General features: G+C 54.4%; 1 protein-coding gene across 1 annotated transcript in view; it reads left to right on the top strand.

The window, feature by feature from the left end:
• KLHL29 (kelch like family member 29) overlaps positions 1 to 24530 on the top strand; it is a 287072-nt gene that overhangs the window by 150936 nt on the left and 111606 nt on the right. Inside the window, exon 3 of the mRNA XM_069494807.1 lies at positions 8062 to 8391. Within this exon, the coding sequence (XP_069350908.1) occupies positions 8107 to 8391 (285 nt within the window). The 5' untranslated portion in view covers positions 8062 to 8106. The remainder of the gene's footprint in view (positions 1 to 8061; positions 8392 to 24530) is intronic.

Genomic DNA, 24530 nt, shown 5'->3' with positions numbered 1-24530 from the left:
CTCCCGCCAGCCTGGAGGGCCTGGTGGAGGCTCCCTAGTTGGGTCCAGACCCTGGAGGCTGTAGCAGGCCTTGCTGGAACCTTCTGGCTGCTAAGCAGCAGGGCTGAGCTGAGCCACTGCAGCCGGGAGCCCCGTGCTGGGTGGTCTCCACACTGGCCCTTGCTGAGTGTGGCCTGATGTCGAGGTGGCCGATGATGACTGGGGGCTGGGCAGGGGTGTCACACAAGACAGTGGTCCCTCGTGGCTGGGCATGGTGAGGTGGAGGGGAAGAGCCCTTTCAGAACAGAGGTGAAATGTGGCAACAAAGACTGTTCAGTTCACCTGGGGCCTTGATATTTTAAGGAAATGAACTAAAAATAAAACTACACCTCAGGTTACTCAGCCTGCAGAGGGAGCAGGAAAAGGCTGGCATTAGCCTATGATGCCCCAGGGCTTCCTTGGCTTTGCCGGCCCAAAGGATTTACACACAGGCCTGGGGCCCAGGCTGGCACCTATACACAGCCCCCCACAACTCACATATTCACGTCTGCTTGGAGGTGCTGAACCCCCACCTCAGAGCCGTGTGCAGGGCCAGGACAGGCACTAGGCTGGCGAGACATATTTTCAGGAGCTGTTTCTTCCAGGCAGTGTAAGTGCAGGGCTGTCCCGAGGGGGGAACCTCCTTAAAACTCGGCCCCAGGCACCTCACTCTCCTCGGCCTAGTCTTGGCCCGTGCTCTGTGCTGGAAAGGGCTTGTCATTTTGGTCTCGCAGATGTTTCCTGAGCACACCACCCTCTCCGGGCGCCCACCCTCCCTGTGCTTGGTCAGCCACAGTGGAGGAAACAGAGGTAGAGAGGTGGCCCTGTCTTTAGGGACAAGATCAGAACTCACATGGGGAGTGGCCCGTCTGTCACGGTGGTCATAGGCCTGGCAAGTCGGGCTTCTGCGAGTTCCGAGAAGAGAGGGCCCATCAGAGAAGGCCCCCTGCAGGAGGGGCTGGCATGGGCCCACCACCAGCCTCGGCCAGAAGCGAGTCTTGTGAGTTCATGGGGGCTTGGGGGGTGTCACTGGTGCTAGACCACCCCAGGAAGCAGGGAGGCATTTCCAAGGGGCATCGTTAGTTCCCAAGAACATCCATACTACGTGGTGGCCAAGCCGGCTTCTCCAGAAGCATCCGGAGAGTTCCTTTGTGTTGCATCTGCCAAGATGGTGTTCCGGCTGCTGTTTAGTATTTAGCTCCAGAAGAAAGGCTAAAAGATGCAGAGAGGGAAACTAAAATAATAAAGACAGGCACGGACTGTTCCAATCGACTTGGCAGCACGTCTCCCCCAAATGAGGCAATCATACATCTTCCGATCGGGGCTGGACGGGCCGCGGCTCATTCCTCAGCCAGCCATCCCAGCTCCCCTGTCTGGGGGCAGCGCGGGCTCCCTGCCTTCCTGTGGATTAATCACGCCTTCGGGGCCCTCACAGCCGGCCGCCCACTCCTTCGGCGTGTCTTAATGATAGGAACGAGGACAGGGTCATTAGCCACCTGTGATCCTGTGTAGTGTGTGCACACGGTGCATGTTAATATGGGAGGGCCACCACCAGCATCCAGAACACACAGCGTGTCACCAGACGCACCCCGCCGCCATCCTGCTGGTGAGCAGGGACTCTCGGGCCAGTGCCGAGGGCTCCTGGACACAGCCCCCCGTGCTCCGGCCCACGTAGACAACACAAACACACTGTGGCACACGGCATCTTGATTATTTACTCATGAATTATTCACGGTGCGGGTTTTCCAGGCGGATCTGGCAGCAGGCCTGCTGATCTGGTATCCAGCGAGTGTCCGGGGGACCGAGCTCCCCCAGCAGCTGGTGAGAAATTGCAGACACAGTCTGGGCACCGGCTGAGCCTGGGTGTCCACTGATTTCCTTCCTGCAGCATCCTTAGGCCCTGGTAGCCCTGGTCTTTCACCAGCCTGGGCCGTTATGGCCCCTCGGCTGCAGGGAGAAGCCCTTCCATCAAGACAAGATGTGGGGCTGGGGATACAGGGTCCCCTATGTCACGGATGTTTAGCAAGGATGCCCTTATCCCCCAAATCTATTGTCTCCCAGGGGCCCTGGGTGAGACCACCCTAATGGGTCCCAAGCCACCTTGCACAGAGGGCCTCAGTAGACACTGGGCCACACACACAGCTTTGTATTCTCAGTCTCCTTGTCCTCATCCCGAAACCTGCCCCGTTCCTGTTGGGACATGAGGGTTCTAGGCACAGGCAGTGGGAGCAGGCTTGGAAAGAGCTAGAAGTCAGGGGCCGAGGCTACTTTGTCGTCTTGGTTTAGATCCTCATTAACACCTGACTGTCTCCCGCAAGGGAACTGGAAGAGTCTCTGGGTACAGGCTGCTCACTCCCCTGCTCCTCCTGCCTGTCCTCGGCGCTCTGGCCTCTAGCCACGCTGGCCACATTGAGGACTTGTCCCCATCTGCCAGCAGGAAGGGAAGCCACCAACTCCCTCTGCTTCTGCCGACTGGGGAGCCCAAGGGGAAGTGCGTTGGTGCTGGTCCCAGGTGAGGCCTGTCGGGTGGAGGACACTTCCTGGTGGGCAGGTAAGCCAGCAGGGGAGCCCTTCACTCTTTCCCAGAGATGAGCGACAGAAGGGAGGGACCTTTCTCTAGGGGACGGGGATGCGACTGGGCACACCCAAGTGGCGGCCCCCGCACCACGTCTGAGGGACACGGAGTCCTGAGGTAGTTGGGCTGGACGGCTATGGCCTCCCAGAGCTGGTCGGCGTGGCATTGCTGCTTTGGGGGATGCTAAGGGACTTTGTCCTCAGGTTTGGGGGTGCACCTGTGTGCATCAAGGCATGAGCGTGTGGCCCTGAACGGGGTGCTGGGTTGCAGCAGGTCCAGTGACTAGACATCCACAGAACCACTTCCTCATGTCACGGCCACGTGTTCACCCCACATTCCTCCGACTCTGTAAGGACTTCCTCCCCTTCCCCCTCACACTCCCTGGAGGAGAGGAGGTGCATCCAAAAGAAGGGAACTGGGCATCAGGAGGACGGAGCCGGCTTCCTGAGCTGTGCACAGGGCCCGGCTGCAGCCTCCGTGTCCAGGTCTGGCTCTGGGAAGCACAGCCTGGGGGCTGCCCGGGGCTGCGGGGAGGCAGCGCGCTGGTGTGACTGGCAGGCCCTATGCCCGGGGCAGACTCCGGGCCAGCAAAACACAGGTTCCACCCTCCCCTGGGGAGAGTGCGGCCTCCTTCCCTCCCAGCCACGTCCCTGGGACAGCCGCAAAGGACAGTGCTGGGGGAGAGAAACAGCTTTGCTGCACACAGGAGCCCAAGGGCCAGAGTCACGTCCTGCAGGTGCAACGCCACCTCTGGGAGGCCTTTCAGATCTAACCCAGGACCTGCACCTGGGGGCGACCTGCCTCCACCCACGAATGCAGTACCTTCTAGATGCTAGGGCTTTTCTTCACATGTGTGCATGTAATTTAAACAGGTGCTGGCAAGACACTAACCAGCCCCACCCCGGTCCCAGTCCTAGTGCCCTTGTAAATGGTCCCCTCTCGCACAGGAGAGGCTGCTGCTCAGAAACCCTCTTGGCGCAGGGCCCCGTGCCGGGCTTGGCCAGTTCACAGGCAGCCTGCCAGGAAAGGCACTCACCTGACAAGGAAGCATTTCCGTGGGTTTTGTCTGTAATTGCCTGACCGGTTTCGTCTGCGACACCTAGTCCATTCAGGGTCTCCTTCCGCCGCCACAAGCACTTCCCGCTGCCTCCCCCAACACCACCCTGGGCACGCACGTGTGTGCACACGGGACCTTTCTGGCACACTGGCGCGGTGCTCAGCAGGAAGTACTGAAGTTGCCGCCGCTGGCGCTGGCGCTGTGCTGCACCTCACTCAGGGTAAACTGTGCAACACCTTCCTTTCGTTCTGTCTGAAAGGGCAAATTAAATCGAGGGCCAAAGTCTCACCCGAAGGAGGCTGGCAGGCAAACAGTTGACCTTTGTTTTGAATACACATAAGGAGGCTGCAACCAGATTGTGCGGCTCCGGCGCCAGGTCTCGGTCTCCTCCCTGGCATTTTAAGGAGACTTGAAGAGCCCAGTCGCAGGCTGGGGGCGGTGGGGAGTGGTGGCGGAGGTGCAGGGCGCTGCGAAGCACAGGAGCTGTGATCAAGATGGGGCGTGGTGTGGCCCAGCAGGGGGTCCCCAGGCAGCCCAGGAGAGCCCTTTCGACTGTTCCCAAGCATGCTCAGCCCCCAGAGGCGTGTCTCCGAGGTGCATGGTCGCCAGCCACCCTCAATGCCTCCCGTCCTCACCAGCTGGAAGGAGATGATTCCTTTGACAATGTGCGAGGTTATGTTGTTTTGCAGGAACGTAGGGGCTGATTTATTGTATCAGTCAGGCCAGGCTAGTCTGTGCGTAGGTAACAAATAGACTGCCAATCTCAGTGCCTTATCACAACAAAGATTTATGTCCCAGTCATGCAAAGTCCAATGCGGGTAGGGAAACCCTCTTCCATCTAGGAGATGAGGTCTCCGCGGTTGCCATGGCAGGCAAAGGGAACTGAGGTTCACAGGTGTTTGTAAAGGGCCAGGCCTGGAAGCTGTCTCCATCCCCTGCCCACACGTCCTATCCGCCGGAGTCCCGACACAGGATCCCAAGCTGACTGTGATGGTGGCTATGAGAGTTCGCCCTTGTGCTCAGAAAGAGGACACAGTATGGTGAATATATAATGTCATCTCTGCCACATTTAGGATCCCACCTAGGGTCGCAGTGTTCTCTGAGGCAGTGATAATTAGCAAGAGCCCTGCCTTGGCAGGTGAATCTTGAGAAACACGAGTTTTCCAAGCTATGAGGTCCAGCTGCCCCTGCAGAAATTCTCCTTTCGGAGCTGTCCTTGGAGGCTCAAGGTCTGATTGACTAGAAAGGTAGGACACTTTCTTACCATTTCCAATGAATCTCCCAAACTATCTGCAGCTATACCTGGCTCTGCGCTCTCTCTACCACTAACAGCAAACGGTGCCCCTGCCACTGCCAAAGGCCAGTGCCTCCCTCGGACTTGGTGTCTCACCCCCTTTAGGAAGAGATTTTACTCATATAATTCCAGCACTGTGTGCTGCATCTCTGAGCCCTCTCCAGTGCCTACGTGGAATTTCCAGTTAGAAGACTCCAGGTTTGTGTCGGAGATTTTCCCTTCACACAACTATGTTTGTCTTTTCTAGAAATGTTCAGCAATTAAGAAAAAATAAGCATTTGTTCATCCATTCAGCACGCATGAAGTGAACACCCTTCTATGCCAGACACTGTGCTGGGTGCTGGGGTTACAAAATAATAAGGACGCTGACCCCGTTTTCAAGTTCAGAGATAGACGGCAGCCACGGATGCAGGGACGGTGGTGGGTGCAGGATGCTCGGGGGCTCTGACGCCTCACCTGGAGGGGACGGAGTCCGTGCAGCCTCCTATCAGGGTCAGTGCCTTAGCCAGGAGGGGGGTCGGAGACTGTTCCTGGCAAAGGGGCGGCGTGGGCTTAGGCCCCCGACCTGAGAGAGGACACGAGGCTTCAGCAGCCATAAGGCATTTGGAACGCCCCGGCACCATCTCTCGGACGGAATGAGTGAGAGGGGATGCTGGAAAAATGAACCAGCCCAGACCCTGCTGGGCCCCCTGAAAGAGTCCCAACCTTATTCTGAAAGATGGGGTTTAAAGCAGGAAAGTAAAGTATCGTGGTCAGATTTGTGCTTTAAAAAAAAAATCATAAGGGCAGCTGGGTGGAGAATGAGTTAGAAGGGCGAGATTGGGGCAGGCAGACTAGGAGAAATACCACGTGGGAGACATGGCTGAAGGTCGAGGCCACAGACGGAGAGGGGCAGAGGGATCTGGGACCCCGCTGGGGAATAGGGGAGTGGGGATGGGGACATAGAGGCGGCTTCCTCTGAGAGAGGGAATTCCTGGGGAGGGGCGTTTGGGCAGAAGAACGAGGAGTTACTTGAGGGACATGCGGCCGGCCAGCATTTAGGTACCTAGGGAGCAGCCAGGTGAAGGCTTGTGCAGCTGGCTGCAGGATCGTGGGGGGTGCTTAGGAGAGAGGAGAGCTAGCAGTGTGCCCTGGGTGACATCAGGAAGAGATGATGACCAGACCACCCAGGGAGCCCACCTAGGGAACGTGCATCGTGAGAGAAGCCTAGGAGGGAATATGGAACCACAGAGCCCGGCTTTTGCAAAGGAGGCTGAGCAGGGGTAGCAGAGAGGTAGGAGGAAGGCTGGGAGCAAGGGTAGAGCCTCAGAACCCTGAGGAGGGGTCCAGAAAGAGAGGGAAGTCAAGAAGGACAAAGGCATAAATGTCATTCACGGAGTGGCTGGACCAAAATGCACGTCAGAGCAGGTGGCAGAGCGACCATGAGGAGGAAATCTGGAGCCAAGTTCAGAGACTCAAGAACCTCGGTCAAAAAAGTTTATGAGGGGCGATCAAAGGGGAAACTAATTTTTATTTTTTGTTTCTTACATTAACCATGTAATATTGAATAGATGATTTTTAAAAAAGAATTTTTGTGACATTGTATAAGGCAGGAAGGGGAATGATGAAATAAGCAGTGAAGCCACATCCAGCTGAAGAGGTTGCAGTTCTGCTTTGGATGGGCCTGCAGGCTCAGGTCTCTTCCAACTCCTGACAGAGGGGACAGTGGCCACTAGGGCACAAGCCACCTGCAAAATAGAACATAGGTAACGGGCTACTTGGGTTGGGCACAGGCTCTGGCTCCATGGCACTAAAAGTTGGCAGCTAGGTCTGGATGCAAAAGCCAGAGTAGGATCAGGCTTTATAGATATTTTAAAAATAAAGTGGCCTGTCCATCCGCTGGCCAGCAGTCAGAGCCCGTCCCCAGGGCTGAGCTGGACTGGTGGGCTAGGAAGAGGAGCCAGGAGCCAGGGCCTCCAGGAGCTCACACCCCAGACTGGAGGCAGTTGGAGAATGGAAAAGGGTCACAGGAAACCAAGTTGTGCCTGAGCCGTGGCCAGGACTGTGGGCGTGATGGGCAGGGCAGACCCCACCCTAGCCCACCCACGTGTGCCCTGGCATTGCCATAGCCTCTCCCCTCTGTCTCTGCCTCTCCACGGCCTCTGCGATGAGACAACCTCCTCTGCATCTCCATAACCTTCCTGACCGAGGGTAACCCTGGGCCCGGCCGGGCCGGCAGCCAGACCAGTCATGGTAATGCTGAGCAAAATGCAATCTTCGGTGATTCAGAAGGCCCTTCCGAATATCGTGGTGTGTCTGGGTCTCCATGACAACCCTGAAGGGCCTTCTGTTCAGAGACACAGCAAAGCCGCGTGGGAGCTGGTCTGGTTAACAGAGGCCAGGGTGCTCGGGGGTCTCCGGCACCCGCGACCTAAGCACAGGGTTGTGAAGGAGAACTCAACTGCTGGAGGCTGACACCTTCCCAGACTTGCGTCCGCTTGTAGCTGGGGTCTGAAGGCGGAGGTCCTGGCCTCTGGATCACTTGTAGTTCTCTGACCTCGGGGGACTGCTTCTGCTCAGTGAGTTTCCTCGTCCATACACTGGGGACATTCTGTGCCCTGTCACCTCATAGCCTACTGTAAGGCGGAAATGAGATTATGTAAAGGGCTTTGTCTACTAGAAAGTGAGTCTGCAGACGGGGTTGGTATTGCCCTATGACATGGTTGAGGAAAACATGGTCTGAGGCATCCATGGGGTCCTTTTCACAGTGGGGGTGGGAGGGGACAAAATACCAACCATGAATAAAATGTGCACATCCGTCACCCATGTCGCTCGGGGCAGTGTGACATGGCCAAACAAAAGCAGCACTTCAAACTGCGACTGGGTTCAAATCCTGCCTGCTCCACTTTGCCACGTGGCCCTGGAAAAATCACTCATTTCTTGTCTGTGAAGTGGGGCTAATTAATGGTCCACGCGCCGTGGGCCTTGCTGCGACTCTGAAAGGAGCTAACATTCGAAAGCGGGTTATTGGACCCAGAGAAGGGGCCTGATGGATGCTGCCAGTTGCCGCTGCCTCCTTGCACCCTAGAGGGGCTGCGGTTTGCCTAACTTGCCCTCCTTTCTGTTCTGTGCCAGCAGGTCCGGCCTCTGATCCCCTGCGAGAAGCCGCCTCGGCCCACCGAGATGTCCCGGCACCACAGCCGCTTCGAAAGAGATTACCGGGTGGGCTGGGACCGCCGAGAGTGGAGCGTCAACGGGACGCATGGGACCACCAGCATCTGCAGTGTCACCTCGGGGGCTGGCGGTGGCACAGCCAGCAGCCTCAGCGCCCGGCCTGGCCTCCTGCCGCTGCCCGTGGTGCCCTCCCGGCTGCCCACGCCTGCCACGGCGCCCGCTCCCTGCACCACGGGCAGCAGTGAGGCCATCACCAGCCTCGTGGCCAGCTCTGCCTCTGCAGTCACCACCAAGGTAAGACCTGGTGTCCTCCCTGAGCAGGAGCCGGGCAGAGGGGGCCCTGCCTCCCTGCAGGCCAGGGCAGCCCCGGCGGCTCCTACAGAGCCGGGCAGCCGCGCTCTGCATCCTCCAGAGTCTTGGCTTCCCCGGGGCTGGTCTCAGCAACCATTTCTGAGCATTGCCTTGGGTTTTATTTTCCATATAGTCTCTCTCTGTCACTAACTTGCTGGAAGACAAGTAGGTGCGGAGGCCACTCATTGTCCTATGCTATGTGGATTAAGTGCTATTTAACGAGGGAGGTAACAGTGCGATTCCAAGATGGCAATACAGGTGTCCTAAATAGGTAAACTGAGACCAAGCAAGTGCCCCTGGGGGCACCAGTGACTTGGATTTGCAAGAGGGTACTGACAGCAGTAAGAGTCATAAAGGGTCCTAACCCCACCATTCATGAACCACGGGGCGAGTATTCTCACAGCCTTTGTCTCCTCTGAGCTCACCGCAACACGGCGAGGCCAGCACTTTTATCATCCCCGCCTTACCCACTACGGGGGCCACCAGGTTTGTAAGAGCTGGTCCGAGGGTGAGGATCCAGGACTTGCCCCAGAAGTCGGCCCCAGGGGTGTCGGCTCCAGGTCATCGAGTCTCTTCTGGAAGGGGCGGCTCCAGCCCTGGCAATGGCAGCAGAAGCCAGTCTGTGTTGCTAAATGGAATGTGGAAATGAATGTCACCAAGGCTCTTGCCTGGCCTCAGGCATAGCTGGTCCCCCTTGAGCTGGCTGCTCAGAGCCCCTCCGGCAGCCTGAGCCTGGAGGGACGGGCCCACGGCCGTGGCAGGAAGCCCGTTCACCCCACCCACCGGCTCACCCGTGCAGGGGCTCTGCAGGCCGCCTTTGCCTCCGCCAGCCATTCAGAGCCGCCTCCCGGGAGCCCTTCCAGGCATGCACGCGTGTGCGTGTGTATGTGCGCGTGTGAGTGTGTGTGTGTCTGGTCTTTTCTTTCCCTGCTTTCATAAAAGTTGCCGGAGAAGTCAAAGGCAGGGAGCCCCGGCCCGGCCATTGTAAGGCGGCCGCGGTGTTGGAAGGACGCGCTCCAGGTGTGCTGTGCCTTTGTCTCTGTGATTTTCAGAACTCCCTTTCAGGCCTGCTTCCCATTAACAACTGCGGTGCTGCCGGCCACAGAGCCGCGCGGGCCGAGACAATGGAGCTATCGGAGGCCGGCTCCGAGCGCACTAACATCTTGCTGCAGTGCCTTATTGATTTTATTTTTCCTGTTATGAAAACACCACCCCACTGAGGCCGGGAGGGAAGGAATGTTGGACAGGGGAGAGGAGGTGGAGGATTATCTGGGCACGCTGCCCCCGGATCGGCCAAACACTTTCCTCCCCTGGACACCAGCCCCGAGCACTGCTCCGCCGCGCTGACCTCTGCCCAGTGGAGCCAGCCCCGCGGCCACATCTGGCAGGCGCTCTGCAAGGCCAGCTGTTGGCCATATGGAGAATGGCAGCGTGGAGCTGACTGCTGGGGGGGGCTCCAGGTGGGAGGGAGCCGCTGGGCCCGGGAGGCCCACTTGAAGGTGTGTGTCCTTTCAAGGATGGATGGCTTTTTAGGGATGGCATCAGGCTGCTCCTGGGGGCGAGGGTTTGGGTCTGCCAGGCAAGAGAAGTGGAGGGACTCAGTGCTGGTGGCTCTCCCGCAAGGCTGGGCTGCCCACAGGGCTCCTGCTCTGCTCCAAAGCAGCTCAATATTCACCATCCCTGGCTGGCCTGGCCCCAGACCACAGCCACATGGGAGGAAAGGAACCCAGCCTCAGACAGAAAACAACAGCTGGGGCAAGGACGGGGCTGGGAGAGGGGGCGAAAGTTCATGCCTACAAGGACAGCCAGCTCCTTGAGAGGTGACAACAGAGGAACTAAATTCCATTTGCAGCCCAGTCTCTGACCTGCGGGGCTTGTTTGATCACCCTGCCGACACCCTGACTTCTCGGGGAGCCCAGGAGCACTGGGTGTGCAGGGGAAGGAGGACACTGCAGCCTCCAGCCAGGGCACCCCTCTTCCATCGGGGCCATGGCACCCTCTTCCTATTCTGGCCTAGCTGCTGCCCACCCTGAGGACCGTCCCCCAGCCTAGCTGTCTGACCCGGTGCCAAGATGACATCAATTGACAAGTGTCTGTGGTTTCTCTGGTCAACAGTCCGAGTCTTTACTGAGCAACCCAGGGCTGGCTCTTGCTCTCGGGGAACCTGTGGGCCTGTGTATAATGAATCTGTGGCCTGGACAGTGTGACCAAATAATCCAAGAATGTCTCTCCCACTGAGGTTGTTGGCGGATGAGGCTTAGTGGAATGGATAGAGCCAGACTTTGGAGACAGATTGCCGGGACTTGAATTCCACTGTAGCGCTTGCTAGCTGAATGACTCGGGACAAGTTACCTAACCTCTCTGCGCTTCAATTCTGTAAAATGGGAACAGGTGGTTGTACCTGCTTGCTAGGGTTGTGGTGAGGGCCGTGTGAGCTAAAACCTGTGTCAAATGCTCAGAATAGACTAGAACTCGGCACGTGGTAGTCCTGACTCGGTGCTGTCATCACCCACCCTTGTCACCCGGGCCTATGGGACAAGGCTAGCTGTACCCCTGTGAGGAAAGGTGCTCATTTCTGACCTCACGAGACGAAGAGAAAGGGCAAGTCTTCAGATATGAGACAGCAGCGGGGCCCAAGCAGGTAAGGGAAGGAAGCTGTGTCTGAGTGACTGGGGCGCAAGAAGACCTGCAGGCGAGAGGGAGCCGGTGGGCCCCAAATAGAATTGACAAGCCAGGTGGTGGAGGGAAGGGATTTTAAAGCCTTTTTCAGCCTCGGCCCTTTCCTTAAAAGAAAGCCCAGTATATAAACAGAGCTGAGCCCTCCTCTGGCAGAAGGTGAGTGGGTGAGGAAGCTGTGGAAACGCCAGGAGCAGAGCTGTGTGTCCCTGCTCCCCGGACTGTGGTCAAGGCTGCTTAACTGTATCAGCCAGGCTTCCTTGGGAAAGGGTCTAGCACCACGCATGGGCCAGAGCCACCCCTGGAAACTCAGGGAAAGGAAGAGGGGTTGGGGGCAAGTGTCAGCGCTGTCAGGCCTTGGTTTACCCCTTGGCTGGGCATGGAGCAGGGTGGACATCACATGCTCCGGGGGCTGGGCAAACCCCCCCACTGCATCCCATGCCACCACCCTGCCCCGCCCAGCCCCGGGGGCCTGGACACCAGTCATTCCGGGCACTGGGGCCTGCCAGATCTGTCCCAGCTCCTCGGGGTGGGGAGGCTGGCTGTGCTCCCAGCGGCTGGTCAGAGAGGTGATGACAATTCTTTCTGTCACCGCTGCCTTCAGGCCTGAGTTGCGTTTTCTGTTTCTTCATTTGTCTGTGGCCTGCAGATTCCTTGCGTGTTTTGATGAAAGGCTAGTTGGACAAGTGCAGACTCCTGAGCCAGGGAGGACTGGGAGAGCCTAGTGGGCTGCCCTACCCCCAACACACAGGCACCACACACACACACACACACACACACACACACACACTGCTCAGAGCAATAAACTGCTTCCCTGGGGCCTGAATCAGCTTGCAAACCTTGGGACAAGTCCCAAAGCCCCAGTGGAGCAGAGTGACCACGCTGTCCAGCCCCCTCACTTTGCAGGTCAGAATAGTGAGGCCCAAAGAAAATGCAACTTGCCGAGGTCACCTAGCAAATTAGAATCAGAACCAGCCTGGGCCAGCTCCTCTCCCCACCCCAGGCTGCTGGCAGAATGCATTCACCATGGTAACCGTGATTGCCGCATTGTTATGGTAACTTTTCCATCTTCTCACCCACCTAGCTGATAGCAAACAAGGGATTTCAGGCCAGAAAATGGGCGTGTTATACAGGTGGTATATAGGTGGGGAAATTCCAGCCACAGGTTAAGTTGAGTCAGCAGTTCACAGCTGGGGACAGCGTCAAGCTCTCAGGTTGGACAGAAGTGGGATTGCATCCTAGCTCCACCACTTACAACTCAGTCTGTCTCTGTGCCTCAGTGTCTTTGTCTATAAATTGGGAATAATAACAGTATCTTCCTCCTAGGATGTTGTGAGGATTAGTGAAATTGCTATGTGTAGAAACACTTAAAACACCACCCACCATCTGGTAAGCAGTCATCAAAAGTTAATTTTAGGAAGTTAAACCAGAGATTGGGTCTACCCGGGTATCTGTACATCTCGGGGGAAACCTGTCCCCCTGGTGGTTGGTGCTGGTGGCTGAAGAAAGGCTCACCTGGACTGTCCCCAGCCGACCTGGCACGAGGTGGGCGCCCATGCCTGGCCCGCCGAGGCTGTCTGGGCTCCGGATGGGGGCTTGTCTGTGGGCCCCAGGGGAGGCTGCTGCTGAGGCTTGTCTGTGGGCCTGCAGGGAGGCCCCAGTGCCCTGCGTCTCTGCTGCATGAAATTTAAATTATTCTCAGCAAACCTACTTGACAGATGAAACAGAAAAGGGACGGCTTCATAAAATGCAATTTTGTTCCTGAAGGAATGGACTCTGCAGAATCCTCGCTGATGTTTGTGAAATGTACTGGGGGCTCTTTTCCTCGTGCTCAGGAGCACTCATGCTGAAACACGCCCATCGTCCCTCAGAGCTAAGCCCTCGAAAATAAATCTGGCTGGGAAGCCGGGTGACTTTGCCTGTGTCTCGGGCCCGATGAGAACGGAAAGGGGCCGTGAAATCCACAAGATCCATCCTCAGAGCTCCAAACACCCGGAGGGGGGGGTGACATTTACGAGCATTTGGGGCTGTCAGGGTGAATATGTGTCATCATACAGATGACCCCAGAGGCGATGTCTTCCCATGCACCCTGATGTCCCCGGAGAAATTCTCCTCTTGGGGGACATGATCTGGGATTTCTGTGGGGACCATGGGAACGATCTCAAGCCCCTCCCAGCATGCGGTTCTGGGGTCCATGAATGGATAAAGGATGCTTTTGCACGGCACTCCCGTTTCTCTTGTCTTCACATTGAAAATCAAAGGCTGCTGAGTAGGCTCAGTTGGGAGCATCATTCAAGGCCCTCGCGTAGTGGATTTCTAGACTGCAAGTGATTTTATCCAGAAGTCGGTGGCTTGCTCCACGAATGAGAATTGGTGATTTCCCTTGGGGTAAATTATCTGGGACCAAACATGCATTGTGAGACAACCTGTTCATGATAGTACTTAGTCAATGGGTTTTGCCTGCACTTTAAGTTGCAATTACAGTTCGGATTGTATATTAACTGACTTAAAACCCACGTATCAGTCACAAAGTGTGTACAAAATTGAAAAATTTCATGATTTCGAAATTACCCTTTTCAAAGCCTACAGTTTGGGGAGGTTAGACCTGAGTAGCCTGAACATAAATTTCTGGCTAAGGGGGCAAAAAGAGGGGAGAAGATTATGTATTTTGCCACGTTTGTAAGAGATGAGCCGTAGTCTGAGCAAAGCATCCATACATGGATTCCAAAGTAAAGACATCAGACGACATCGTTGACTGGAGCCAGTCGGGCATAGAAGTTAGTTTTGCTGCTTGACAATCACCCCAAAATCTAGTGGCTTGAAGCCATAACAATTCTGTGGGTTGGCTGGTCAGTTCTGGGCTGGGCCCTCTTGTTTGTCTGTGGTCAGCTATAGGTTGGCCAGTGGCTGGATGGTCAAGGATGGTCTCACACATCTGTGGTTGGCCAACTGTTGGCTAAGGTTGCCTCTGTCCTCTGTGTGGCCTGTTACCCTCCTTGCAGCTAGTTCAGGCTCCCTCCCATGGCGGTCTCCAGGTACCAAGAGCAGCAAGAGAGGAAGGTCAATGCACAAGTGCTTTTTTAACCTCTGCCTGAGGCACGTTTGCTAAAATCCCATTGGCCAAAGCACGAGGCATGACCAAGCCAGATTCAAGGAGTGAGCAAACAGACCCCACCTCTTGATGCAACACCACATCGCAAAGGGGCAGGTATCTAAGGAAGGGAAGAACTGTGGTCCTTTTGCAATATACTCCCCAGTGTTTCCAGAATGTTTGTGTAGACAGCCGTTCACCCTCCAGCTCTGGCCAAGGCTCATGTGCCTCAGGCAGAAAGGATGGGTCCGCCTATGTCTCTCACACGTCAGTGTGGCACCCTGTGGCCCACACACACCTGTGCTGCACACATCCCGTCTACACAAAGCCCTGGCTGGTGAGGTTTAAAAGACATCCAGCAAGGATTGCATTGGCTAAGGAGCAGGCTGTCCCGCTGGCCCCGGGGACCCTCAATCCTGAAGCTCCAACACTTGATCCTGTCACTGCCCCACAGCGGGTGGGGCTGGGACCCTGCTGTCCCTGGGACATGCACAAGGACAGATGCTAACTTCCTGGTTTTGAATTTAAAAATCACCCCAAGGAGACCACCTTCGTGGACTTTAACCAGTGAAGTTCTCCCTGTGACAATCCGCATGGGAAAACAAATTCGGAGGGAAAGGCTTTCTGATGCGTCTGAAATCAGGAGAGGGAGCCAGTCACATGCCACAGATGCGGGCAGCCCGCTGCTTCTTTCTCCCCAATGGGATAAATCCCGTGCACTCCCCAAAAAGCCTTCGGAAGGGCCTCTTCTTAAATTAAATTAGTTTTTTGCAAATAACATCATTAAAGATGAACATAAATCTACTTCTTATTCAGTTTTAATGGTTCTCCCTGTTTTGTTTAATTACTCATGTTGCAATTAAACATTTTTTTTTTCCTTGAGAAAGGACAGTATTTTAGCTACATTATGGGTTAAATAGGCTTTGGAGAACTAGCCTAGGCGTATCATCACCATTTATAACATTGTTTTTTATAGGGAAAGTATGTTTCAAAATCTAAACAGCCAAATTACAAATGAACTTTCAGAACCCAACCCATTTGTTAACTGGGAAGTGTCTGTAATGCTAAAAATAACTCAGGGAAATAAACATAAAAAGGAGAGCTTAATGCATCTCGGTGTCATTTGCCTACCGTCAGCCCTACAGAGTTAATTTCACTGAGGGAACGTCCTCCAAACCCACACTGACGCTACCCTTGTTCCACTCATTGTCACCACCTGGCCAGCCACCCTGGCCTGAGCCCTCCCAAAGCACAAGCCACTGAGAAGAGGCCCTGCGCAGGGAGCTGATGTAACTTAGCGGATTACCAATCAGTTTCAACACTCCATTTGCTGCCCTAAAAGGAAGGTTTAGGAGAATTCCGTGTGCTGCTCCGACTGCAGTCTCAACTAGTTGTGGCATATTAATTTGCATTGTGAATTTGCCTCTCTAGAACCCGTAGGCAAGAAACCTCATTTTCCTCTGGTAAATAAACAGCCCTAAGATCTCGGCAGAGCGTGTGGGCAGGGCGTCTGCGTGCACTCAGAGACCGCTGCCGCACGCCCGACCTGCTGGTGGGGGCAGAGCTCTGCTCGCCCAGCTCCCGCTGCTCGGCTTCCCGGAGAAGGCAGGTGCACATTGCGTCCTCTCCAGGCACCACGAGGAGTCCTGGGAGCTGGGGCGGAGGGAGGCACATGTCTCGACAGCAGAGGCCGGCCGTCTGCCCCTCTCTCCCTTGACTTTAACTGCTGGCCGATGTTTGCCACCGTTCCTTCTGTCCGCCACAGCCACCCATCTTTGCTAGAGCTGCTCCTGAGGCCCTAGTGTCTTATGTTAACTTTGCTGTTCCCGTCCCCTACTCCTGCCCTCTTTTTTCCTTAGAGGGCCACCAGGATTCCCCCTTGGCCCCTTCCTGGGCTGCCAGCAAGTGCTATTCCTTGCCCTGCCAGAGGGAGCTGTGGGTGGGTGGAGAAAGTCACTCGCGTCCCAGGTCTCCCAACTTTGTTCACCCTTAGAGGGGTGGGGACTCAACACCTGGCCTCTCCTTGCCGAAAGAGGCTCCTGGGCTGGGGTAGAAAACACAGGAACCATGGTGGGAGGGTCCTATTCACTCACCCTTTCAGATCTGATTACTGTATTTTGAAAACATGGATTTGAATGCCTGAGAGTGACCTGGGGCAGAAAGGACAAACCCCTGAGCCCAGCTTCCTGGATGGCCAGAGCCTCAGGAACAAACATGTCAGTTCTGTCTCCACTGGCAGGGAGGTGTGGGCCAGGGCCTCCCACTGGGTGGCGTCTCCTTTGTCAAGCATGGATCTGCCCAGCTCTCAGTACCGGGGCCAGCCCGGGGCCACTGCCCTGGCATCTCTGTGGTCGTCTTTGCGATTCTAGAACAGCGTCTTCCTGGAGGTTACTCCAGGGAGGCTTCTCTGGCTAGTCAAGGGGACCCTCTGAGCATAGCGTGGCCTTTTCACAGATTAAAACAAACCCAACTGAGGGCCAGGCTGACATGATGCAAATTGCACATGATGCAGATTCTTGACCTACTACTTAAAGAATCCCTGCTCCAGGTCAGGGTGGCCCTCGGGCTGGCGGGTGGGGGTGGAGGGTGCGGTAGAAACAGGGAGGTGGGATGCCCACGCCCAGGGGAGAGCAAGAGAACTCGCCAGCCTGACAGAGCGACCCCCGGTCTGTAGCAGGTGTTGCTGCCTGTCTGCCCAATGCCCGTTTTCTCTCCCTCTTCCTCCCCAGTGGAGCCCAGGTCTGTTCAGGCATCCACCTCACATGCTTTGAAGAAGGTGACCCCCAGCCCTAAGCCAGACATAAGGATCCCATTCCCCTTCCCAACGATGAGTTAGGAAAGGGTCATGTGACCAGTTCTGGCTGATGTAATATGAAGGTAGTCCTGCCTGGGGCTTCTGGGAAAGGTTTTCTTGTTCTTAAGGAAGAGTCACAAGAAAAAAGTCATCCTTCTTCCTCTGGACATTGTGCTGTCCAGACACGATGCCTTGAACTGCTATAACCATCATGCAACGAGCCTGAGGATGAAGCCAGCACACAAGGAGTAGAAAAAACAAGAGAGTTCCAGATACACAGAACGAGAGCCCTAATGCTGCATCCTTCTGGGCTTCTCATTGTGTGAGCTAATACATGTTCTGGTGGTGTAGAAAATAAATGAAAACAACCATTGCATGGACGGCTCCCAAGCAACAGCCACGGGCCCCTCCTTCTGTCTCCAGAGCTCCTGGCACATTGGTTTGCTGAAAACAGCTGCAGTGACCTTTGTGTGTACCCTCTTCCTATTATTCATTCATCCCGGCACCTGCTGCTGCGTACGCGGATTCTGCTATCTGTTGCTTCCCTGAATGTCAACACCAGGATGTGGCTTACTCCACCACACTCCTGCACGTCCGTGAGTGCGTGTCTGTCTGAGGGAGATCCGCCAGCACACTGGCTACCTGCGCCATGAGGTCATTGGAGAGCTTTACTCCACTGCCCACTTTAGCCAAGCTGCAATTCCCTAACCAAAGATATGACAATCTCTCATACCCCAGGGCCTTTGCACTTGCCATTCCTTCTTTCTAGAATTTTTAGTCCCTCTCTTGTCTGCCCAGAAAAACTCATATTCGTCCTACAACGGACAGCCTAAATGCTACCACCCCCTGTGGTGGGAAATAATCATTTTTTGCTGTTATTTCTCTTGTTCCGGTAACACTTGTATTTATATCCCTGTTATCATACCTGTAATATTATATGGTACTTACCTAGGTATTCATGTATCCCCTCACTAGGCAGTGAGCTCTGTAAGAATAAGCACCACAGAGGCCCGGCATACAGAGGTTCTCAATACATGTTTAAGGACAAGAATGAATGGATTTATACATAGGAACATTCATTCGTGTATTCAGTCCTGTGGCTGAGTTAGGGAAGATGGATCTTTTGCCATCGTCTCTACTTGCCTACTGACTGAGGGGTGGAGCAGCTGCCAGAGATGGAGCCACTTCCGTGGGGCCCACGGTGATGACAGGGCCTGTGCCCAGGGAGTGAGGCGATGTTGGCACAGATTGCAGGTCACCAGGGCCTTTGTTCAGGGCCTGTGCCCCTGCCCAGTCCCTCCCAGAGCATTCGGAGTGACAGTAGTACAACCCTTTCCTTCAAGTATTCACATTTTCTCAGGCTTTTTCTCCTTCTTGCCTGTAATTCTCTGCAGCTTTTTGCATTTCTTTATTTTATTTAAGGCACTCGTGTGGTAATTACTTTGTTCCAGGCACTGTTCTAAGTACTTTGCCAACTCTAACTTCTTTAATCCTCATTATAACTCTCTGCGGCGATCATCAGCACCACCACTTCAGACGGGAGGGAGACTGAGTAACTGCCGGAGCCCCCTCAGCGGGGCTGGAGGTCGTCCCGGGGGGCCTCGCTCCAGAGTGGGGGCCTCGAGCTCTGTAGAGGCCCGGCCCGGGGCAACCCTCAGTGAAACCGGTTGAAGGAGCAACTGGATGAATAAACGGTCCCGGAACATCGTTCCCCAATGCTAGTGACGCCACCTAAAGGTGTGGCTCAGGCTCCCCGCAAGAGCAGTTTCGCTCATCAGCGGCTTGAAACCACCGACAAACGTCAGGACCAGAAGGCGTGTGGGATGACGTGGTCCAGCCCCGCACCCGTAGATACCCCGCTGCAGTCCTCTTCATTTTCTGTCTGATCAGGCAACATTTTTACCTTAACAGCCAAGCCATGTGGGAGGAAGAAGGAGCAGATGCTTAGGTGCAGGTTGCTTGGGGACCGTTGAGCCGCAGCCGTTCTCTCTCTCTGAGGGTTTCTTGTTTTTCTCCAAGACGGAGCACGTGGCTGGGGTTTCCGCTGCCACGATTGCTTTCAGCCTGCTTTGGCTTTGTTCCATCCCGGAAGGGCAGCCTACGTCATCCAGATGTCCACAGGTGTTGCCAGGGTGGGCCTGGGGATACCCACGTGCAGGGGGCAGGTCCCTCTTGCTTGGCCCTCAGTGGTTCCCCGAGGATGTAACCCTGGGCTGGGAAGTGGAGACACGGCAGAATCACTGGCAGCCCACGTGTGCATGTCGGGGACGGAGCAGCGGGGATTTGCCACCGTCTTCCCTGAGCACTCAGCACTGCTTGGGAGGAGCAGAGAGGAGGAGAAGGTCACTGTGGTTGTGGGTTTTGGCTCCAGGCCTCTCTATGGGGACCTCCCCGGATGGAGGAGGAGAGACCCTGTTTAAGGAGGCCACTTGGGGTGGTGAAAAACATACCAGGCTGGGGTGAGGAGACCACGTTCAAGGCTCATCTCCACACTTGACTGGCCAAGAGATTGTAAGGCCGTCCCCGAGACTCAGTTTCCTTATCCATAAGCTGGGTGCAAGAATGGCCACTTCGCTGGGCTACGGTGAGGTCTAAATGAATAGCCAGGCAGAAGTGCTTTGTAAAAATGAACACCCTTATTCTAGAGACAGAATGTAGATCAGAGGTTACCAGGGGCTGGAGTGAGGCGGGGAGGCTGGGAGTTAGTGCTTAATGGGCAGAGTTTCTGTCTGGGGTGATGAAAAGGATTTGGAAATAGAGAGTGGTGATGGTTGCCGACATTGTGACTGTAGTGAATGCCACTGCACGCTTGAAAATGGTGAAAATGGCAAATTTTGTGTCAGTATATTTTACTACTGTAAAAAAATAAAACTCAAAAATAAATACATGCCCCGCCATGGAAATAGAAGTCGTATCTGTGGGTAAATTCAAGGACGGTTGATGCACCGAGTCATTCCTTAAGAGAGATGGGATGTCAATCACAGTGAGGGGAACCAAAGCCACCAAGGGATGACACTTCTCACAGACAGCGTGTGCTTGACTGGAGCAGAGCCCCTGTCAGGGCTCACAGGTGGCCCAACTGCGGCACAAGAGCTCTGGGGTCTCCCTTTCGCTCCTCTCCGACGGCAGCCTCCTTGCAGGCTCCGGGCTGCCCAGCCGCAAGGTCACGGCCAAGCACTGTGGGAAGGCCAGGCCCTTGAGAAGGAGGGTTCTGGTGGATGCCAGAGCCACCAAGTGGTGTATCTGTGGTCAGTTTCTCTGGCACGCCCAAGAGTGGGGCTGCAGGTGAAGCCTCAGCCGCACTGTGCTCACAGGCGGGTTACGCATCTCTCCAGCACCCAGGGTAGAAATGTGGACCCCCCCCCCCGCCCCCGGCACGAGTGTGTGCTTTAACCCCGAGCACTCAGCAGCCACTCTAAGAAGCAAGTCAGGACGGCCCACCAGCCAGGACCCAGAATGTGTCATTAGGGTTGCTGTCAGCACCATCATTGTCATTGTCACCATCACTCATATTTATTGAGTGCTTACTATGAACCAGCCACTCCAAGTGTTTTTGCCTGTGCTAACCCACGTCATCCTCATAATTGCATGAGGCCGGAGCCATGACCATGCTCCCTATGTAACCTCGGGAGGCTGTGTCATGCCCAGGGTCACACATCCCAGAACTGGGCTCATTGCCTCTTCACGGAGCTTCTCATAATAATGTGCAGACGCAGGCCTGCCTCAGGGCACAAACGGCCCCTGCTTTCTCCTAATCCTGAGACGGTGATGGAGGAGGAAAGATGTGGCCCCAGCAGCTCACCCACTGGAGCGCTAGACCCTTGCCCACTCCACCCTGCACAGGGGCCACCACCCCAGCCAGGAGCGCCCAGCCTGCGCCGCCGTGGCCTCTCCCGTCAGAAATATGCTGAGGGTGTGATTTTTATCCCCCCACGATATTAGGCTGAGCAGATGATATTGGGCAAAATATATTGTACCCATAATTCATATTAATGGGAATTCAGTAGTGGCAACTTGTCATCTGCTGAGATTAGAAGGGAATACTGTGAACATTGTGTTATAAAGGCATTAAAAAGGCATTATGAATTAGATTCCATTGCACCACATCGTGTTCCTTGTAAATAATTGAGGAAGAAACTGGTGCTCAGAATTTGGGATTATCCATTTTTGAGATCCCAGCAGTTCCCTCACCAGGCTGAGGGGGCCCCATTGATCTGACAGCTCACATGGCCGCAGGGAGAGTCTGCACCTGGCATGTCCAAAGGCTCCAGAAAATGCGCATTACGCGTCCTCCCAGCAGAAATTAGTAACTGCCACATCCAACAATAGACCATGTATTTTTCCTGAAAACTCTTTTTGCATCCAGGTACTTTATATCCCTCACCTCTAGTTCCCAGAACTCTGGCTTCACAGTCAGGGCCCAGGTAGGCTGTCATGGCATCTGAGTCAGCAGCAGCCTCCCCTCCACTGCTTACACCTGCCTCCCGTCCCCTCAGTGGCAAAGACTTGAGCACCAAAACATCCATGGCCAGGTCCCTGGTGGAAGAGCCCTGACTGGCCAACACCCATCTTCAGGTGGGCTTCTCAGTCCTGCTGCCCCGTCCTGAGGGACTCCATCACCTGCTGGCTGTGTGTCGAAACCAGAGGAGTGGCTGCCCTCAAGGAAAATCTGGAAGGAGAGCAGGAGAGGAAGCACGAGTCTCTGCCCATCCTGCAGATCTGGAAGAGCAGGTGAACACTCTGGCTTTGACAGTTCAGAATCCCCGTATCTGACCGTGCCTGTCTAAGGACTTCAGGAGCTGAAAGAATTTTCCAGTGACCATTGACAACTTTGTGGGCCATTCTGAAGCAGCTGGCCATTGGTAAATGACACAGTTTCCCCTTGTCCTTAGGGGTGTCATTTGCTCTAGGAGCTCCAATTTGACTTCTGCCCAACGGCATGCCCAAAAGTGACAAGACAGAGGAGGAGGTTGCTGCAGTTTGAAAGGCAGTCAGGGCCAGGAGGTTGATTTGCATGCAGGGGGAAGGAGTCAGTTGGCCAGCCAACCACATTCATCCGTCCTACTTGGGATACCAATTGCACAGCAGCTATATATACTTAACACACCTCTTTGCCTGCACAGCGATGGGACTTGGAGCCCAGACTCCAGATTCAGTCTGCTCAACTTTGAATCCTGACTCTTACACTTTCTAGCCATGTGACCTTTAGCAAGTTGGTTGCCCTCTCGGAGCCGTGGTTTCCTCTTATATGAAATGGATAATAATACCATCGATTCCTCTATTTCATTGAGTTGTGGGAAAAATTAAATGAATTAATAATACAAAGCACTTACAGCAGCGTCTGGTGTCTAGGATGGACGCTGTGAGCGTGATCTGTTATCATCTATTACCACGGCCTTCGCTGCCTGGCCTTCTCCTCTCAGCTTGTCTCTCTCCCGCAAGAAGGTGGGTCCTTGAGACAAAAGACCTTGTCTTCCTAGGTTTTGCATTGCTAGCGTCTCACATTTGCCTGTTATGTGCTCAGTAAACATGTGTTGAATTACCAAATTGAATTGTGGATAGAAGGTGTCGTCATGGAAATCCACTTGCTTTACTAAAAAATAGCTGTGCACTTTTGAAAATCACATTCTGCTTTTGCACGGACATCTATTCTCATTTCAAAAAGCTGTGTGGCTGCCTCTTGTTCTTCACGTGGCATCTCAGTGATAGTAGTCAATGGTCTACAAATAAATTAAATGCATATTGAAATGCATGTAGCACCTCACTAATTATAGGAATCCCAATGTAAGGCATTTTGCAGAGCCATTGTGAGCCTCCATGAAATGAGAAATCATCTACTCTGTGTGATGATCTCAGTTCCAGAACCCGTGCTCCGAATATTCCTGGGCTCCGACTCACATTCTGTTTGTTGGTAGTTGTGCTTATAGTTGTTTTTGTTGTTGCTGTTCTTTTCCTTTGTTGTATTTTTCAAACCATTTATGGAGAGCCAGGCAGTGTGCCAAGAGCTTTACATGTTTTAGCTCGGTTCTTACAACAGCCCCATGTGGTAAGTCTCCAGTTATCCCCATTTACACATGAGGAAACTGAGTTTTAGAAAAACTGGGGAACCAGCTCATAAGTGGAAGAAATGGGGTTTGAACGCAGACCTTTGGTACTTCAAAGCCTATGACTCTAACTCCAAATTCTTTTCCCCAGATGCCTGCCCTTAACTATCTGCCTGGAGCCTCAAACACAAAATGCCCAGACTCGAGCTCTGTATCTTCAGCCCCAAACCACACTAGGGTTAGGGTTGCCCTGCACGCCGGGCTTGGGGCTCGGGGCCATCGTCCACCCAGCTGTGCAGGCCGGAAGGTGCTGGCTCCCTTGACTCTCCCCTCCTGCTCCCCAGCCTCATCACTGCCCATCCGTAAGCCAAAATCCCCCTTCGGAGATTTCTGGAGTCCAGCCTTTTCCCTCTAGTTCCACTTCCCCTGCCATAGTCCAGGCCCCTGTTGTATCTCACCGAGGGGATAGAGACAGCCTCCCCAAGCTTCCTGCCTCCTATATGCCCACACCCTCACATCCACACATTTTTTAAAAATATGCAGTTCCTTTCTACTTGGCCTGAAGGTAAAGTGGCTGAAGGCCCCCTGTGATCCCACCTCTGCTGACCTCACTAAGCCACATCTCTCACCTCTGCACCCCTGCCCCTGGAGTCCTACACTTCAGCTGGACATCAGCTGCATACCCCAACTCTGATGCACACGAGTGCAGCTGGAGCGTGTGTGTGACCCCACGGCACAGTGCCAGGCAGAGCATGAATGGTAAAGAACTCAGGGCAGCCTTGGGCTCCTATCATTTATAAGTTGCTTAACTGTTTTGTGCCTTTGTTTTCCTCATCTGTACAATGGGTACAACATGTGTAGGAGTTGTATTTGAATTAAGGAAATTCTAGGTAAAAAATCTAGCCAATTACTAGGCAAACAATAAGTGCCCAATAAATGCTGGTGATGGTGGTAAAATAGGAGTTTTGTCCTAAGGATAAATTCCCAGGGGCTTATTTTTTTTTTTAAAGCAATGGACTCAGAGCTGAGAAAACTGGAAGGGTGGCATTTAAACAATGACATCTTGTTGGTTTCTCCCATGTTCTTCGGAGGAAGTCAGACACCTTGTCCTGTGGCACAGCTCGAGAAAGCTTCGGCCTTTCGGTGTACGTGGCTGGTCCTCCCTTCGAGTCCCCACCCTCTCCTCACCCTGCCTTCCCTCCCACCGTGCACATCACTTGGATTCTTTTTCATTTATTCAGTCAACAAATACCACACTTTGTTTATGTAGAAGGTTCTTAACGATCCAGCTGGCTTGGAGTGGACTTCTGAGAAGGCGGCTTCCCTCTTGTCCAATGACCCTTTTGTGATGCAGGATAGGGCGAGTCCACAGGCAGTGACAGCTGACCCCCTTGCTGCTGCGGCCCCACACACCTGGGGCAGCGCTGTGTGCTCGTAAGCGCTGGTGTTCACCTCCCGAGCTCCACCTTTGAACACT

This window comes from Eulemur rufifrons, chromosome 19, assembly GCF_041146395.1.
Source record: "Eulemur rufifrons isolate Redbay chromosome 19, OSU_ERuf_1, whole genome shotgun sequence".
Lineage (NCBI taxonomy): Eukaryota > Metazoa > Chordata > Mammalia > Primates > Lemuridae > Eulemur > Eulemur rufifrons.
The sequence above is the reverse complement of the archived record's forward strand: the minus strand, read 5'-3'. Positions and strand labels throughout refer to the sequence as shown.